At 39.1% G+C, this 19,387-nt stretch overlaps 1 protein-coding gene across 1 annotated transcript in view; it reads right to left on the reverse strand.

Annotated features, from left to right (window-relative positions):
* Positions 1 to 5,234: 5,234 nt before the first annotated feature.
* The window catches only part of CHMP4B (charged multivesicular body protein 4B), a 15,788-nt gene continuing 1,635 nt past the window's right edge, over positions 5,235 to 19,387 (reverse strand). The window contains exons 2-5 of the mRNA XM_044447526.1: positions 9,120 to 9,297; positions 7,807 to 7,921; positions 7,343 to 7,469; positions 5,235 to 6,013 (exon numbers count right to left, since the gene is read on the reverse strand). Of these exons, the coding sequence (XP_044303461.1) occupies positions 5,946 to 6,013; positions 7,343 to 7,469; positions 7,807 to 7,921; positions 9,120 to 9,297 (488 nt within the window). The 3' untranslated portion in view covers positions 5,235 to 5,945. The remainder of the gene's footprint in view (positions 6,014 to 7,342; positions 7,470 to 7,806; positions 7,922 to 9,119; positions 9,298 to 19,387) is intronic.

A 19,387-nucleotide genomic window follows, 5' to 3' on the forward strand; every position in this document is an offset into this window, starting at 1 on the left:
GCCACAATTCTAGGATTGTTTCTATTCAGCAACCAAATTCTGGAGTGAAAACATTACACCAGGACCACTGCTTGACTGACAATTAGACTGATTGTAAACCAAGGCTGCATGCTTGGAGGAGAGAGATTCTGTGCCCAGTGTCCAATTATAAAATATTGAGAAAAGAATGAGACTTAGCAAACTGCTCCTTTCTAATCCTGCTCTATATATACCTCTTTTGTACAATACTTATCTTGATTGTATATGCCCTTGGGCAGTGGCCATCTTTACTTTTAAGGTATTAAGAATTCAGGAATAACAATACAAATATAATGACCTGGAATATTATATATGATCCAAGTACTGTTTCACTTGGGGATTTAAAGTCTGTCAATATGTTATAAGGAATTTAGTCTAGTCTCAGAGTTGTTAACTAAAAAGATGTATTCATGATGAACCAAACCTTATCTACTCTTTCCCACTCTTTCCTCTTTTGAACAAAGAACAAGGGCCTGGAAACACTGTGACAAATCTGTACATCTACACCTCTACGTTCTAGGCTGACTCTCTCTCTGCAGGCCTCAGCTTGTGTAACACAGGCTTGTAGAGATCACCTGGAGGAGGCATGAGCACAGTCCCTCAGGTTATTGATATATCAGTTTGAACTTTCCTTTCTGGAAACTGATCAGACCCATAGAAACATTCCAGGTCATCAAGATATTTTGTGTCTCCAAGGAGGTTGCAGCCTGACCAAAGGTTCCAGCCCATGTGGCTCATCCTTCTGCCCCAATGTTAAAGAACATTTGCTGAGCTATTCTTAAGTTCCTGGGATTGTTGGTGAACCAATTTGATGTTTCAGCTTAACTGAAAAGCTACTCACTCACTTTCTCTCTGCTTGATCCTTTAATAAGTGTATTGAATTAGAAACTAGAATTGATTTGAACTTCCTGACTCATGTGAGGAACTACTTGACAAACATGCTAACCAGGTTCGAAAGAAGTTCAAATGGGAGTTATAAAACAAGGGACCATCTTTCTCCATTTATAAAAATGCTTAGACTGGATTCCCCCGTATCCAGTAAAATATTACTATTCAGTATGTGATGAGTGATTTAATATTACTATTCCATCAGAAAGACGGAATATATGGATGAAAGTTATATAGGTGGTGGCACTTACCTTTAAGGAACATAAAGAGTGTCCTGCAGGAGCAGAGAGACCAGTTTGTCCAAGTGTAGAAACTATATACCCCAGAATTATAAATTTCTTTGAAATAGATACATCAGCAATGACAGGTCAGATTTGCTTTAGAAAAAGCAGACAAGTTCATGATAAACTATTAAAAAGTGGCCCTCTGAGGTGACTGAAAAGGTGTGGGATTTATGATGCATCTGTTAGTAGCAGCAAATTAGGTCAAAATGGGGTGTCCTTGTTACACAGATGTGCAAACAAAAAGCATACAAAAGCCAGTAACTTGGTACACATGTCACACTAAGCCATGGTGAGTCATTATAATGGGTGCTTGTAGAATGGCTTAGTGTGTGTGATGTCCAAACCTGGAGCTGTTTTTCCATCATGAGTTGTTTTTCATGCAGAAGCCACCCTGAGAACATTTGGCATTCTGCAGTTATTTAGTGTGGTTTGTTCTCAGGGTCACTTGTCATATTTAAACCTGGCGGGGCAATTTCATGACGACTTGTACAGAATGGCTGGAGTACTATCTCACAAGTGCAGGGGGTGGGGGGAGGGTGAGTCCAATGCAAGTGTGCAGGAGTGAATGTCTCCTCTTAGGAATTTTGCACATTATTGTTCTGCCCTCAAATATCGCAGTCCTGCTCACTGCTCTGTAACCCATGCTTGTATGACAATTGGCAATGGAAACTAGCGGAGGAGAGCCACAGTATGAAGGATGGCAATGGAGACTAATGGAGGAAGGAGAACTTGCAGCAGCCTTAAAGAAAAAAAGTGCTTGCTAGCAAGGGAAGCTCCATGGAAAATGACAGTGACAAAGCCATTAACAAGAGGGGAGATACGGGTATGTTTGGCTTCTTAGTAGGCAGGAAGTATTGTGATTCTGCATATATATCCAAGTCCCCTAAAATATTTTCTTTTTAAGGGCAAACTTGCTCCCATGTTCATAAGAACTCAGAAACTTAAAAGCCTTTCGGAATTCTGATATGCAGAATGGGGGATGGGTTCCCCATGAGCTGGCAAATACAGCAGATTAATTGCAAAAACAATGCTGAGGTAAGGAATGAGAAAATTCTGCAACACTGGCCCTTGGGGTATGTGCCAACACTGGCAAAGAGGACCAAAGGAGTAACAAGCAACAGCAAGTCAGCACACAAACTATAATTTGTTCGGAGTAATGACCAAGCCACCCACCTATCATAGCTTTTCAGGGTGATTTAGCATGGCATGCAAATTCATCCAGTGAATAAATGTCTTCAAAATTGGGGCTCCTTTCTCATTTATGCAAATAGGATTGGTATACGCTTGAGAACTGCAACATCTATATGATAAAAGTATACATTTTCATAAGTTAATAGAATCAGCTATGCATTATCTTACCTATAGGGGCAAAGGGAAGGCAGGAGCAGGATAATTTGATATAATTTATTTGTCGACAGCAGGCTGAACATGAGCCAGTAATGTGACGTGGCACTTGTGGCAAACGCCACCCTTAGATGTATAGTCAGAAGCATGGCTTCCAGATCTAGGGAGGTGTTACCGCTCTGCATGCCTCTGTTGCACCCACAACTGGAGTACTCCATCCAGTTCTGAGCTCCACATTAGAGGACAGACATAGCTAGGTTAGAATCGGTTCAGCACAGGGTCACAAGAATGGTAGCCAGGTTGGGAGGAATGACATATGAGGAGAGATTGAGGAAACTGGGTCTTTTCAGCCTGGCAGAGACTCCGAGGGGATCTTTTAGAGACTTGTAGGTACGTCAGAGGATGTCAGGTGGATGAGGGTCATGACCTGTTCTTTCTGGCAGTGGAGGGTAGGACACATTCCAATGGGGCAAAGCTCAAGGAGACAGGCTTCAGGTTGGATGTCAGGAACTACTTCCTGACAGTTAGGTCCCCGGGATGTGGAATGGGCTTCCAAGGGAGGTGTTTGAGGCCCTGTCAGTAAGGGTGTTCAAGGAAAGATTGGACAGCTACATGTTGGGGATTACATAAACAGAGCCAGCTGGAGCAGGGGGTCAGACTAGATGGCCTGGGAGACCCCTTCTGACTTGCTTTGTTTCTACGTTCCTATATTCATGTTTAATAATGAGAAATATTGTCATTTCTGCTTGCAGGTTTTTTTAGGAAAAAACAATACGACTATACATTCTAAAGTTTTGTTTATTCTTGCATACTGAAAAGAGGAATAGAATAATGGTTATACACCTTAATGCCTATTTTAAGCCAACACACGCTGTTTGCAAGTAAGTGAGCGCTTAGGCACTCTTCCATTTTTTACTGCACTTTTCCTCTTAATGTTGGTAATTAATTTTGTCATATTTATAATTAAAATAAAGTTTTTTAGCTTAACAGGGAAGAAAATTGTTGGCTGGGACCAGAGAGAGAATCTGTGTAAGCCATATACAGATGTCATGCTAGGACTTATTCCAGGGGAATAGGATGAATGTTCATTATATGGATGAGACATATTCATTATATGGATGAGAATTATTACAGTTCTCTGGGTCAGAGGAATCTCATTCAGATACTCTAGCCAATTTTCTAAAGACTTTGAATTTAGGGATCTCAATAGCTGCTCAGATTTAATGACAAAATAGGGATTACTGTAAATACAAATCAGCAAAGGGAACAAAGGGATCACCAAGTAAAAAAAAGGAGAACATGGTCATGTGTCACAGCTACCTTTCCAAGGAGGAAAAAATAAATGATTTCAACAAAAGACAACTGCATTGCTATTTCTCATGGAAGCCATATAAAATAGTGGCTACTTTGGAACCTCAACGGCATATCCCAATGCCTTTTAGTTTCTGCACTGGAGTGCAAGAGGATACCACTGAGGTCTCTAATGGAAGCCAATGTGCCCACAGATATGTTGCATGGCAATTGTCAATCTCTTCCTGATATTAAAACTATAAAGCTAGTATGCTGCAAAAGACGAATCTTCTGGGAAATGGGTTTTTGTGATCAGTCACAAAATCATCATGGTAGCTATGTTGTCAATGGACAAGATGCCCCTCTATGGCAGCTATTTTCTGAGAGAACTCACAACACAGTCAATATTTCCAACGTGCCCACTAATGTAAAACAGTTTACCGTCATCAGACGGGCTCACAGTCCTAAGTAGCAGAACATATCGCTATAGAAAGGACACACCCGGATATCAGTACTTGGAAATGAGTAATGCTGTGAAATGCATTCCACAAGGGTTGATCCGCAGACATCTCCTTTAGGAATACTACCTTAAAGTATAGTATTACACCCTATAGTATTTTGTTTGATGCTTATTTCTTTCCAAAATCACACCTTGTTGGAAATCATAATTTCTAAAAATAGTTAAAAATATAAAATGCATTGGAATCTAACCCTCAGTTACAGCTGGGCAAAACCTTCACTGAGGGTTCTGCCATGTTAGAGATGACAGAATTAGCATGGCAGGTGCCTTGGCCATCATTCAGATTACCTTTTCCTGCTACCACTGCTAAAATTGCTAACAGACGGATTTAATGTATTTTGTTAAAGGGATGTTTGCTGCTTTTGTCTTTTATACAAATGCTCAGAGAAAAGTTTCCTGTACGAGGAAATTGCAATACATATGCTACACATACTCATAACAGACAGTGAAGGCTTTTCCTCTACTGCTGTTATTAAGTGGTGCTTTGAATTTCAGCAGCAAAGGTTCTACACTCAGATGAGTTAATGTAATGGTACATGTAAGCTTTCAGGAATAGGCAGGTCTTTGGACTTCCCTATTTCTATTAACTAGGAGTAAAGTACCTGTGCCTGGAAGAATGTTGTCCATGGGGTCATGAAGGCTCGGGCACGACTTTGCAACTAACAACAAAACTACCTGCGTTTGCATACATTTCCTACCCCAAGAATTCAAACATCAAAATAACCAATGACTTCTGTAACAATACTTGTATATCTACATTGCTTTATCAAAGAAAGAACAATTGAAGTACCAAAAAGAATTGTGAGATCAATGTACAAATTGCAAGAATATCCCAACAAGCTTCTTGAAATCCATTATATACAAGGCACAGTAAAGACATCAGGCAAGTATGAAAATCAAAGTATTTAATATAGTGCAAACCAAAGATCCTGATGTTTGTGTCTGAATGGGGTACTGTTCATCACAAATAGCAATCAACATCGAAGTGCTATGTAGAAAAATGTGCAACTAGAACTGGAGTGTAAATTTCATCTACTTCCATCATAAAATTGCTGTACGATTCCAGATCCACTTCACCAATCAAAATGGGAACAGTAACCAAGTTCAGTGTAGTGATGAGTGAAATATCAATGCTGCCAATGGATAAAAATACAAAATTAAAAGGCTAATGTATTTGTACACCTAAGCATAATAAGCCAAGAATAGCTTATGACTTTTCCTTTTGAAATGCTGTACAAGACTCCAAACAATTTTATAATCAACTTAAGTTATAGGCTTTACATCCCAAGTCAGAGTCAAAATGGCCAGAATTCTAAAAATGATGATCCAGCAGTGGCATTAGCAAAGTCCAGAAGCTGAATGTTGGAATTTTGCCAATGAGGTTTATTATTTAAAGTAATTCAACTTCCTAAACTACAGGCAACTTTCCTTGGAAATATCATTTCCCTTGCTCAAACCATGCTATGTAGAATGCAATTCCCACAGCTTTCAGCTTAAAGAAATAAAGACATTGCGCTTAATGATGTCTCACACCCAAATATGCACCCGTAGCAACAGGTGACCAAAGTCTTGACTATTTCTCCAGCTGACACTTTGTATGGTTATATGTTTTCAGCCCAGGCTTCTAGCTCTTTCATGTCATCATCCTCTTCTTCTTCTTTCTTCTTAGCTACAGAAAGATACAACAGACACAATTAAGTACTTGGCTCTGGACCTTTGGGTGCTCAATTGCATACAATGCACAAATTCAATTCTGTATAAGCTATAAAATTCATGAGTGAACCTTTTGAGCTAGAGCAATGAAATGTTGTAACATTTTGCCAAAAGATCTTAAATTAAGTACAACCACAATATGAAATTAGACACTTTGAAGATAGACAGGACAGTAAATGCTACATTACATTAAGTTTGTTATGATAAACTTTCATAAAGCTAATTTACATGTTAGCCTGCTCCACAGTGGTGATCCACATAGGGAACACAATATTTAAAAGTTCCTTGCTTTATGATGTCCCAGTCATGCATACATGCTACTAGACAATGCAGGAACATCCTGGGGAAGAACTTTTAACAAGCTTCACATGCAACTCTTAACATTTAAATGAATTCTCATGCCAAATACAGTAATAGCCAAATAAAGTATGGATGGAAGAATTCAGCCAGATCCCTTTGTCTCCAAAAGAAAGTTATTCTCAGCCCAAAAGAAAGTCAATCAAAAGATGCATTCCCTCCAAACTGAGAGCTTTTAAGTAAATGGAACAGGAGATCACAAAGTTGTCACAAGGTCCATGTGATCAGAGACAGACAATTAGGAAGGTTTGTTCTCTGATTTTAATAACTTGGCTTTACAGCAGAAGTAGGCAACTGTTTTAGGTACATTTGACAATTTGAGAAACTATGCTGAACAACACCACAAAATTAAGCAAAGGACAAGTAACCTGCCCAGAAGACTGAGTACAAGGCAGAGGGATGATCTGAGCCCCAACACATTAAACAATTCTTTGAATCCACTTTTTCAGTGCCAAAAGAATCCTATTTCATGGTAATCCTGACTGCCTGTAAGAAAATGTACTTTTTTAATGGATGCAGACAACCTTGTTGTCAGACAACCTTGGCAGACAACAAGAAATATATCCAGGGGTACACTGTACTCATGGACATTTCATTGCCTACCACTGCTTTACAGCATGGTATGAATGCCAGATATGTGACGAAGTTTTACTGTTTCATGGCATTTGCCTATTAGGACTGATTTTGCTAAAAGATCAGTGAGTACCTCTCAACTAATTACCATAACCATTTAATAGCATACTATAGCAAGGCAGGATGAGACACATTGATTCTACAGAACTGAAATTGGAAAATAGGCAATCACATAATAGTAAACTATCTCTAAATGAATGCACTACTGGAATCTTATGATTCATGGAACAATTTCATATAAATTATACACTACATCTTAGAGGTATTTGTGTCCTCAGGAATGTCAGACACTTACTTGGTTTTGAAGGTATAGATATTGAGGGCACATTGGGTAGTGGAACTGTCTCAGGACCACTGATCTCCAACAAGTTTTTGTCCAGTTCTTCCTGTTCTAGTTCCTCTAGTTCAGCCATCAATTCATCCTATTATGGTAGGAGATAGAAGCAATTACAGTTGCTAACACAAGCAAACACTCTTTGTTAATCCTACAGCAAAAAGAAGCTTTAATGACCACCGCACATAACTGTGCGATCTAGGACATGCCAACTATTTGCATATCTAAATTCCTCTGTTGATCCTAACATCTGGCCAGAGTACCAGAGACAAAATTCTCTAGATCTTCAAAACAGAAGGTTCCTAAGTCTGTAACTGCTCTAACACACTCAGTATTTTAAATCAGAAAAGGCCACTGTGTTTTTAAGTAACTATACTGCCCACAGTACATGTTAACAGTAATTATTCTGAAATGTTCTCTCTCACCTCATCAAACTCTTCACCAATTCCTACAGGCTTGGAGATAGCTGTTGAAATTTCATCCGCTAACTCCTGCTGTTCTGCAATGTCCTGCATTAGTTCATCTACTTTGTCAATATCCCTGAAAGAAAAGAAATAGATTTTAGCCACCTATCTGTATATAATAGTCATAGTAACAGTTTGGAAATCAGTAGAAAATCCTGTGATTTATTTTGAAATAGAGTGGCTTTTATATTTAACCAGCTGGGAAGATTTGGAGTTCAACTCACAGAAAGCCCTGCTGGCATGGCCAATGGTCAGGAATGCTGGGAGGTGAAATGCAAAACATCTGGAGATGCAGCCCAATTTAAACCACCAAAAAAAATGATTTAAAACAGTCTCCCCTTTCAAAATGTGTATTTCCTAAGCAAGAAAATCTGACATAGACCCATATCATGTATTAGTAAATAAACAAAATGTACCAACTTGCATCATTTGATGGAGAGAGCAAACTCTCAAAAATAGAATCTATCACAGATACTAATCACAGATCCAGACCAACATCAACCTGCAAGATAGGAAACTTTCTACTTCTATGTTTGAGGTTAACAGCACAATCCTATACACATCTCCTCAGCAATAAGTTCCACTAAGTTCAATGCAGCTTCCTCCCATGCAACTGGGACAGGACTGTACCCTTAGTAGGAGACATAAAGGAACAGGTCTTCTCTTTTTCCTTTCCAGTGCTGTACCCTCTTGCTTCATTCTGTCTTGGCCCAGCCTTGCCCTTACAAAAAATAAAGTAGCAAATAAAAATGAATTGCTCAGGACTGATAGGCCAAAGCAAGGCTTGATAGTTACTGGACTGAAAAAAAGTTAGTTAAAAAAAAAAAACCTCCAACATTGTCTCTCTTTCAAAATGAACATCTCTGCTTTGTTTGGCCAAACTCCACCACCAAATAAGGAGAGAACACACACGTATCTTAGCTGTGATTTGCACTTATGACTTTAGTCAAAGAAACAGAAAACCCAGAACTTCCTAGTAGTAAGTGTTGATAACTAAGCTAGACAGAACCATTTTTCAAGATATGACATTAATATTCATGTTTGATTGGTAGATTAAATTCATTTTTATGATACTGTAAATGCAGGATTAGATGAAACTTAGTTATAAATAAGCTGTTTTTTATGTTAGAGAAAATGACCATCCCATTTATTTATTTAAATTCAAATTTGTTTTTTAAATCATCTATTTCCAACCTGTGTAAAACCTATTCTGTTATGTTGCATCCTGTAAAAAGCTGGTACATTCGATGAATTGATGGGGAAGAGTATCTTACATGTTGTCATGGGCCGCTTTCATGGCTTTAGCAGCAAAGCTCATATTCTTGAGCACTTCAGTGTTCGTGTTGGCATTTTCCAGGGCTTCTCTCTGGAACTCGATTGTGGATAAGGTGCCATCTATTTGTGCAAGCTGTTTTTCATACCTCTTCTTTCGTTTTAGGGCTTGAAGTGCAGCTGGACAAATACAAACCAGGTTAATACATGATGTGCATCTGACACTATCAGAACACTATTCACAAGACAAAACCTCTTTAAATTTACGCCATCAATTATGCCTCCTGCTTTCTTCATTCCAATCAATTTTCCTGTAGTCACACATCTTGTCTTCTCTGTATCAAACTGCAGACTATGAAGTCAACAGAAAAGCTACTCAGCAGTCTTGACATAGGCATTTATGCCACTGATAGGACCACTGACAAAAACCTTCATTCCAGCTATTCATGAAGGTTTGAGCAAGCTGTTGCTGTTATCATCTGCTGAAGTACAATACAGACACTGAATACATACGCTATGACAGCCCACTGAAGTGTCATGCAAACACAGATCACTTTTCACAGGCCGGTGTAGCTTTTGGCAACAAGGCTCCCTGGCACCCCATGGCTTTTTCTAGAGTGTGGTTGATCCACAACAGCTTGTGTTCTCCAAGCTCAGTAGAGGAGTTTCATCATGAGTTGCAGGGAGCAGCTAATAAGTTGTTCTTTAAAAAGCAGCAAACTCCCCTGCTACTTTTATGATGGTATACTTTATGATGGTAAGAACCCATCCATCAAAGCCCAAGTGGCAGTTTGGAATGACCACACTGGTTTGCTATTTTCTTTCTCTCAGCTCCAGAAAACGATGTGCATAAATTTGTGCTTTGTTTTGTTTCAGTCTAGTGAAGTTGCCAATTTTTCATAAATGTGTTCTTACTACTCTCAGATACGAGCAGTCTTGCCTGATCAATTTTCTTACATAAGTCAGCTGTAAAAAGGAGCCACAGAGTATAATAGGTAGCATTCAGGGAAAATGATTAATGGAACTGCATATAGGCTAATAGGTGCACACTTGCCACTTACCTATTACCAAATTGTGAACTGAAAAGCACCACAGAAATGGGGGAATTGGCAAAATGGTGCACCAACAGCAAGGGAACAATATTGCCCAGTTAGCAATGTAGTCCTCTCACATTTAAGTGTTGAACTGATACTTCTCAGTGTTTTCCATCTTTTCAATACTCCCCCAACTCTCTAGCCAGTCTGAAAGGAGAAATATTGGCTCCCCCACTCTGCTGAAACATAAAATGAAATCAAGCAGGCGAGGCTACACATGCTAGACAGCTGTAAAAGTGCACTTGTGAAAGACTGACCAAATTTTTAAACAAACTTTAAAAATTAGGAACACAGTGGCATAATTTCCTGCGGCCAAAGTAATAACTACCCCAACTGTGATTTTTTGAGGTTCCAGGAAAAAGACAACAGCTAAGAAAAAGAGGGAAGTGATGAGGGCAGGGAAAATAAGAAAAGGTGTACAACATACAGATACTGTCAGAGGAGAACCAATGTAAAGTTTACAGTGATGTGAAGTAAAATGAACTCTTCCTACCACCCTAGAAATATATACGATTTCATACATTTTTTTTCTTCTCTTTAAAAAAAAATGGCAAAAAAATTGCACAGCAACCACCTAGAAACAGGTGAGAAGTCCATGTCAAGCTACTCTGGGTGAGGTAATTTATGTAAGGCAGGTGTGAATGGCTGCCAGGCAACAGTGCCTAGGAAGACGTCTTCCCAGAAGAAGCCATCACAAAGAGGGGAAAAGGCAATGATACTCCTCTTCACTTGGTGCCAATTAGCACTGAACCAAAATGGGTCTGGGGGGGACTTTCATTAACAATTCTGTCAGAACTGTGCTTTGCCTGAAAAATTTCTGATGCTGCTATGAAAGGAGAGAGGCATGTTTACGTATTAAGTATTGCCTAAGGAAGCAATACCCTCGCTCTGAATATACTTTTCTCTGACTACCCATGCGACTATTCCATACCCTCAAAGCAGAAACCTATCTTTTTGGCTGTCTTTACTAGGGCTAAGCTAAATCTTGTGGTCTGCAATGCAAACCTGATAGATTTAGGCATTTTCACAGTGCCTTTACTGTGAGAAAGGCAGGTAGGGAACATTCTGTTATTAGCTGAAGATGTCTCTTAACATTTTATGAATCACAGAAGCAGGTAAAAGGGTATATAGAAGCAGTGCCCAGATTTTGTAAGATTAAAATTCACACATTTAGGGGCTTTCCTGCCTTCTTGAAAGGACTTCTATCAAACATAAATAAGCAACATTTGGCATTGTGCTTATGCCAATAATTTTTTTAATGTACAAATGATTGTAATTTTATAAAATGCATTTGCCATTTTTATAAATAACATTATTGATGACTGTAAGAAAATGAAGATGGCAATTCTTGCAGTACTATTTCTGGCATTGAGAAACAAATTTCCCTGAAAACTTGTGCAAACATAGATTGTCTGATTATTGTTAAATATCGTGACACCAGTTCCAGCGGTCCTGTAAATTTTCAAGTTGGAACCCAGCTATCATAGCGTGATTGAGAGGAGGCGCTTTCTCTGCCATCTTTGTCTCATCAACCATTCACTACATATGCATACATATTCACTACACAGTCTAGTACTATATTGATTATACTATACTGACTATACTATAGTACTATACTATACGACCAGTGTCAGTTCAACTTTTCCTGAAAAGCTACTATGAAATGTGTCACTGTGGTATTAATAAAATTAATGCTGCAAGTTCATGCCATTTAAACAGGAGCACCCAGGCACAAACAGTAAGGAATGATGGGGTGGGGATGTGGATATCCTTAGGTAAAATCAGGATAAAAAGAAATGCAATCATAGTACAGTGGTACCTTGGCTCACAAACTTAATCTGTTCCAGGACTCTGGTCGTGACCCAAATTGGTCGTGAGCCAAGTCAAATTTCCCCATAAGGTTCTATGTAAATAAGGTTAATCCGTTCTGTAACTATTTTTTTTAAATCAGAAAAATGTGAAGCAAAGTGACAAACAACAACGAAGATCGCAGCCATCCGCCCCCAGCACGAGCGCAGCCATCTCCCCACCCGCCCCCAGCACGACTGCGATTGTGCCCATAAGCCCTGCATGCACCCTTCATCCGTGGTGCACTGGGAGGGGGGAGAGACAGGCGTGAACGCAGGTGCACTTGGGGGGGCGGAGACGGGTGCAAACACGGGCACACTCGGGGGAGAGGCAGGTACAATCGTGCTGGGGGGCGGGAATGGCCAAGATCACAGTTGCACTCCTGCAGGAAAGACAGGCACAACACTGGCGCACTCATGCAGGAAAGACAGGCGTGATCTCAGTCATCCCCCCCCACCCCCCAGCATGATCGTGGCCATCTCCCCACTCGGGTGGGTGGGGAGATGGCCATGATTGTGGTTGCCACCCAATGCAGAGTGAAATTTTTGTTCATGACCCGATCTGGTCGTGAACTGAGGCATTTGTGAGCCAAGGTACCACTGTTCTAATATAAAATGTGATTAGACATAAAGCTACTGATCAGTATTAAAATTACAAACACTTAACTACTCAGTCTCAATTAGTTGCTTTGGAGATTTTCTAATTTTTTTATTTTTCACTATTTGATTTATTGTCCTTTGTTATAAACTGTCTTATGGGCAAGTTTAAATGCTATCTAAAAATAAGAACTGTTTCGTAAAGCTCTGCTATACATCAACACAGAAAGACATAGGATGTAGAACTAAAGAATACTTGTAAAGCAACATTCCATTTCCTTTAGTATGTTATCATGGTACAGAACTGAGAAACATGAGGAATATAGAGAGATATAAAGTGAGGCTCCTTGTTGATACACAGAAAGTGGATAAATTGGAATAATTCAGGCCCATGTAGCAACTGATGCTCAAACAGAATTATACCCAATTATAGGATTAAAATAATTGTCCACAGGTATTAGCATACAGAAGCAGATGTCAGTGTTTACTTTTAAGGGCTAAGTTTCTGTAGAGATGGAAATTGCAACATGTCATTGAAAATGGCTAACATGGAAGAACTTTCTATTATCAGCTCCATGTTTCCAACTACATAAACATTATAGCTTAAAAACAGAAATTATACTTAGTGATATAGCTCGTTACTTGTGATTTGTGAAATGTTTCAAAGAGTAAATACAAGGGCAATGCTTAGCAGGCTCCTTCATCTGACTACTCTCCATCTGTAACTGCTGAAATCTGAGCTCTTATCCACTGTAAAATATGCAAACTGTGAGTGTTAAGGCCAGGAAGAGTTGTATTACCTTTCAAAGAAATGCATCTTCTACAAAGAACAATTAGGCTCAGTGCCTTGCTCTAAGTCCCAAATAAAAGATGCTTAATCATATGTTTTCAGTTACATCGTAAGTTGAACTAACACTTAGTGCAGCAGCCCAACAATGAAATGGAATTATACACATACAGCTCATCAAGAGTCTGGATTCCATGCATTTAAGTATCAGGGTTTAATGCCCAGAAACACATTATCATTTCATCTGATAATTAAGGGAAATACCTATCCTGAGATCAATATGTATTAATATACAGTTTTTATGCACAACAGTTTTTATACAACACTCTTTTCTAAAGCAGATGTAATACACCTGTTTCTGTGCTACAAGTAATAACTGAGCTAATAATTTCTGACATTTATTGTACAAATGACTCCAGACCATTAACTACTTACTCTATTTTAAACTATTATATCTAAAGGTAAAAGATAATTTCTACCAGAGTAAATTTCCAAGTTCAATCTAACAAGACGATTACATATCAGTAAGCAGGGAATACAATATCCTCAAAAATTTTAATCACATTTAATATAAATTATGCTCCATTACTTACACTGTATGTTATATAAGAGAGGGTCCTTATCTATCATGTCTCTTAAGAGCAACCTACCAATAAAGAAACCATACTTGCCCTTTACAACAAGAAATTCATTTTAGTACTCAAACAAACATGGATCAGTGATATGAACCACAACAACTAATATTCTCTTTAAAAATGTTAGTTCTGGAAATCACTGGGAGATAAGATAAAATCAAAATGCCATCTTGAAAACTCCTTCTCTGTATGGGGTTGGTTTCATTAACTTCTCACTATCCAGTGAAAGACAGGCATAATAACTGCACACACAGCTCATACCTGGAAGAACATCTCCCAGAGCCTCTCAGAGCTGCCAGTTTAGTGTACAGGCAGTTCATTCTTCCTTTCAGATGAGAGAACTTTATTTTCCTGAGAGAAAAGAAGGCATGGGGATCCATTTACATTGACCTTGAAATGTTCTGAACTTTTTTGACAGTTATTAGACATATTACAACACAGGAAGGTTAAACAATGCAGTAACACAATGGGTGGAAGATTTGATGGAACTTCAATTTGGAAATGGGTGGTTTTTAGGTGTAACTTACAAATGGACAAATATATCAATACTGAGCTGCCCTTGTTGAAGTTTATCCATAACCATCTTCAACAAAAGTAGAATATATCACTATATATAAATATGTATATATAACAGATTGACTTTAATGTCATAATTTTTCCTTTTGGTTTGGCTTTTGGTTTTGAAAGTCACAAAAAGTGGAGGTGTAGAGAAAAGGAATGGGAAAAGAAAGGAGCTGTTCCTATCTCTCACTTTTCTTAGAGAAGGAGGAGTTCTCCTGAAACCCTGTGCCCTAGATGAGTGGTCTGTTGGAGTGGGCTTGGCTTGTGGTGTGGAGGTTCCCATTCCTGGGATAAGAAATGTTGATGCCAATTTCCCACATCATGTCTAAACTGGCCATTAGTCTAACACTGTGACTGTCTAGAAGCATCAGAAGTGGGGGATATTTATTTATTAATTGCATTTGAATGTGCATTTATATACCACCCTAGTAGCCCAGATATCTTCTCCCACACCAGCTAGAAGTGATTTAATACCATTTAGAGAGGAAAATTCATAACATTTGAATAACAGGCATTCCCACCACTGCTTGAAGATTCCCAATGCTCTTGTAAATGTATGTCCAATTTCAGTCTTCAGTCAGCTAGTTAAGCAGAAGAAGACAACTTGTAGCCCTCCATATATTTGTGTTTCCACCCCCCCCCCACAATTAGTTATGCTGCATAGGGATGATGGGAATTGTAGGGCAAAACATGTGAGTGGCAAAAATTGCTCACTCTTGTACTAAAGAAGCCATTTATTAACGAAGATTTATCCAAATTTAGAAGATTATTTCAAGCAAAGTTTTTGGAGAAAATTAACCCCAGTACAGACACTGAATTACTATTCTATATTTTCTCAAATGACAGATCCAATTTACACAAATGAAATTTAAACTGATTTACTTGTTATGAATATTTTAATACCTTGCAAAGAAACTTGTTTTGGGTTCCTGCATACAATGACTTCAGGAAATCAAAATCAAATGTCCAATTTTATGCATGTTCTCTCTGGCATAAGTGCCATGCAACTTACAGCTGTGCTGATATGCACGAGATTGAATTTTCAATCTCCATTAATATAAAATCTCTTCAAAATTCTGTTCAAAATATAAATAAAACATAAAATTTGTTGACAACTATAGCATAGTATAACTTGCCCTGTGAAATAACCATTTGATCTTCTTCAGAATAAGGCTCCTGAGAGAAGGTAAAACATTGTTCTTAAAAGCTACCTATTAGCTTTGTAACAAAAAGCTTAAGTGTCAAGTGTATTTTCTTTATAGTAATTTGAGAATGTAAAGTGTTTAAACTAAATAAATTTAGGCAAACAGGTGGAAGTGGTCAAGCAGGAGAAGAATTCAGCCTCACAGGCCACCCCATCTGGACCACAGGACGTTTGGTGAAACTTCTCTGAGAACCAGGCTTATCTTGAACCATGCCAAAGAGAGCATTAATTAATATGTGTTGAGCACTTACACTTGGTATAAAAATAACCAGAAAAGCATTATTTCTGTCCCTAACAACTAAGGCAGCACGACTACACATGTGGCATCCTGTTTGTCCGTCACACAAAAATGGCAGAGTCAAGTCCTCCACATGATTAAAGGACAAAAATGGTTATGATAATGGCTCTGATGCCAGGACTTGTGTAAACCTTCAGCCCCTGCTAGGTCACATCCCATCCTGGCTTCAAAGGAGGCCCAGGATTTATGACCTTTCAAGAATAAAGTCACAAATTCATTCTTTACAAATGTGATTATGTTCAACCCAATGGCTTCTTCAGGTTATTTGCTGCTAGAGAAATCTGCCAACAGGCACCCATACTTCGTCATCAGGAGTCCAGCACTGGAGAGTGTCTCACCCAGCCTGTTCCCCACCTTCTTCTGGTCTTGGAACTGGACAGGGAACAAAATACAATCCTTACAGTTACAGTATTTTTGAATGTCTCAAAACTGCAACAGGGCAAGTCTCAATCCCCTGAATCTTGGGAGCTTGAGAAGAAACATGGGTAGGGTATCATCCCAGAAGTTGTTCTGGAAGCATTTGGGAGCCTTGCAAGTACAGAATTATACAACTATAAGAACATTTCCTACCTCCTGAAAGAAGGGCTGAGTTTGCCCTCTTGAACTGCACTTCTAAAAGTGCCAGGAACACCTTAGGAAGTGCAGCAAAGCAACTGGAAAAGTTGGAATTAATGAGTGTCCCTTACCTCATGCTGAGTTTCAGAAGAACAGCATGAAGCTAGGGACAAGTGCTTGGTCCTGTGCAGAAGGTCATCTAGTTGGCTACCAAGCCAGCCAAAATATGTGAATCACTGCATGTAACCTTAAGAATTCTTAAGATGTATCCTTTATAAAGAAAAGAGAAACAAAAGATATCAACAACTCATTCATGATAGCATTATGAGGTAATAATAATAATAATTCAACTCTAATCCTTAGTATTCATATAGCACTTGCAAAAATGATCCTGTAGCAATCCTTAGAAGAAACTACTACCATTTCCACACTGCAGACAGGCACTGAAATTAAAAATAAGATTGCATGTCTAAGGCCACTTAATGAGCATATCATAGCTTAGCAGTGAGGTTGAAAAATATTTCCTAATCAAGCTCAATGTCTTAGCCACTACACTGCAGCAGCTGCTAAGAAATTATGTTATTTTAAAAAATGTAACACTGTTTTGAATATGCAACATACATCTAATTTCCCACCAGGAAGTATTTACAAGATTAACAAACTTAAGCTACTCTAAATAGTCTGCTAATGAATCAAGTAAACCTTGATTCAAGTAAAGGCTTTCCCTTTTGACATTTGCCTCAAATAATGTCTAGGCAAAAACTGATAATGTAAAGAGTGTAAGCAATGCAAAGAAAAGGTTCAAAAAGTAAATAAATATTAGAGATGGAACTGTACTGTATTATGTAGTCAATATTATGTTTTAGTATCACTGTAATGAGACCCTGTTTCTTACAAATGTCATGCACAGAACACTAATTACCAACAAAGGACACAACATTTACTAGGTTCAAACAAGATCCCCAAGCTTATAAATCATGTGAGCCCACCAGGACTTATTTGGAATGGCTTATAAACCCAGGTTCTGGGCTTATAATCAGCCCTGACAATCCATAACTTGTAGGGGTTGGTAGACACCCCTGAGTTTGCAATGTTATAACAAAGCCACTTGACAAGAACTGCAAGAAATCCAGCACAGGATGTGGCAGATGAAACTACAACTGGCTAAGCTGACTTTCAGGGCAGTTGTAAGTCAGCTAAGCCTACTGCAGATACTTCGGCTCCTTAGCAGTGCCATGGGTCCAGGGAGCCACACTGCACTGGTTAGCCTACCCTTGAGTAAGCCAAGAGTGCAGTTCAGTTCTTCCTGTCCCATGGCACTAGTGGACAGCTCTGTCACCAGGTGGAAAGAGTGCAGTGGGACAGGACTGCTGCCACCAATCTTGGCAGAGGCAGCTTGAGCAAGCCACCTTTGACAAGACAGCAGTAGCATTATTAGTCCTTAGTCCTCACTGAAGCTTATGATGTCTGTTCCAAGTCAGGGTGGCAGTCATGGCACCCTGCTCCCACGACAAGCCTTTGCGGGGAAACCTCACCGCTCCTGAAGTGTACCTGTGGAAAGACTAAGGGGGAGGAGCAGGAGGCACAATACACCTTGCCCTCAAGGTGCCCAATCATCTGCTAGACGATTTATCAGTAGGGTGGCTAATAAGGAACCTCAAGTGTCAGAAAGCAGACAGTCCCAGCCAATATAACTAGAATACAAGCTGAGACTTTTAAATGCGATAAAGAGAAACTATCTCTTATCACTTCAGTATGCTTCACTCTCAACTAAGAAATGAGGTATACTGACCTTTATCAAATAAAATACCTATTTGGAACTTAACCTCAATCAAGAAATACAGTGTCTGGACTAACCTAGGCAAAAATAATTTCCACATCATTCTCTATATATGGCCTCTCTTAGATTTTGAATACATATAGCCCAAAGGCAACAACCCGAAAACTGAGTGCATAGATTAAAAAGACACCACCCCTTAATGTTTCTCACCCAAACTATTCTAGATGTCAATCATACAACAAAATTTAACAACAGCTTACTGAGATGCGGAAGAGAAAGAGCTGCATGAATATAAAACATCATAGTCAAAATTAAACATGGAAATTGAAAGTTACTAACTCTCCTCAACATGTATATAAGTCAACAAAGAAGCTCAAGGTACAATTGTACCAAGGGTTAACAGGATGTGGGCATACAGAAGGATTATAGAACATTCCATATTTTCATTCTATCCAATTTATTCCAAGAAGATCACTACTCACGACACATCAAATATCACTTGCTTTGCTATGCCAGCAAACCTGCATCTCAGTGAAATTCACACAAGATCCCCCTAATACCTGTGCTGTCTTTTCTGTTTGGGGCAGTGTAGTGAAAAGCCTCCACATATGTTTGCAAACTGTTGTTGTTGTTGTTAGTCGCAAAGTTGTGCTGGCCCATCGCGACCCCATGGACAACATTCCTCCAGGCCTTCCTGTCCTCCACCATCCCCTGGAGCCCACCTAAGCTCACACCAACTGCTTTATCTAACCACCTCATCCTCTGCCGTCCCCTCCTTCTTTTGCCATCTATTCTTCCCAGCATTAGGCTCTTCTCCAGGGAGTCCTTCCTTCTCATTAGGTGGCCAAAGTATTTGAGTTTCATCTTCAGTATCTGGCCTTCTAAAGAGCAGTCAGGGTTGATCTCCTTTAG

This window comes from Varanus komodoensis, unplaced genomic scaffold (assembly GCF_004798865.1).
Source record: "Varanus komodoensis strain SLA01 unplaced genomic scaffold, ASM479886v1 scaffold52, whole genome shotgun sequence".
In the NCBI taxonomy this organism is placed as follows: domain Eukaryota; kingdom Metazoa; phylum Chordata; class Lepidosauria; order Squamata; family Varanidae; genus Varanus; species Varanus komodoensis.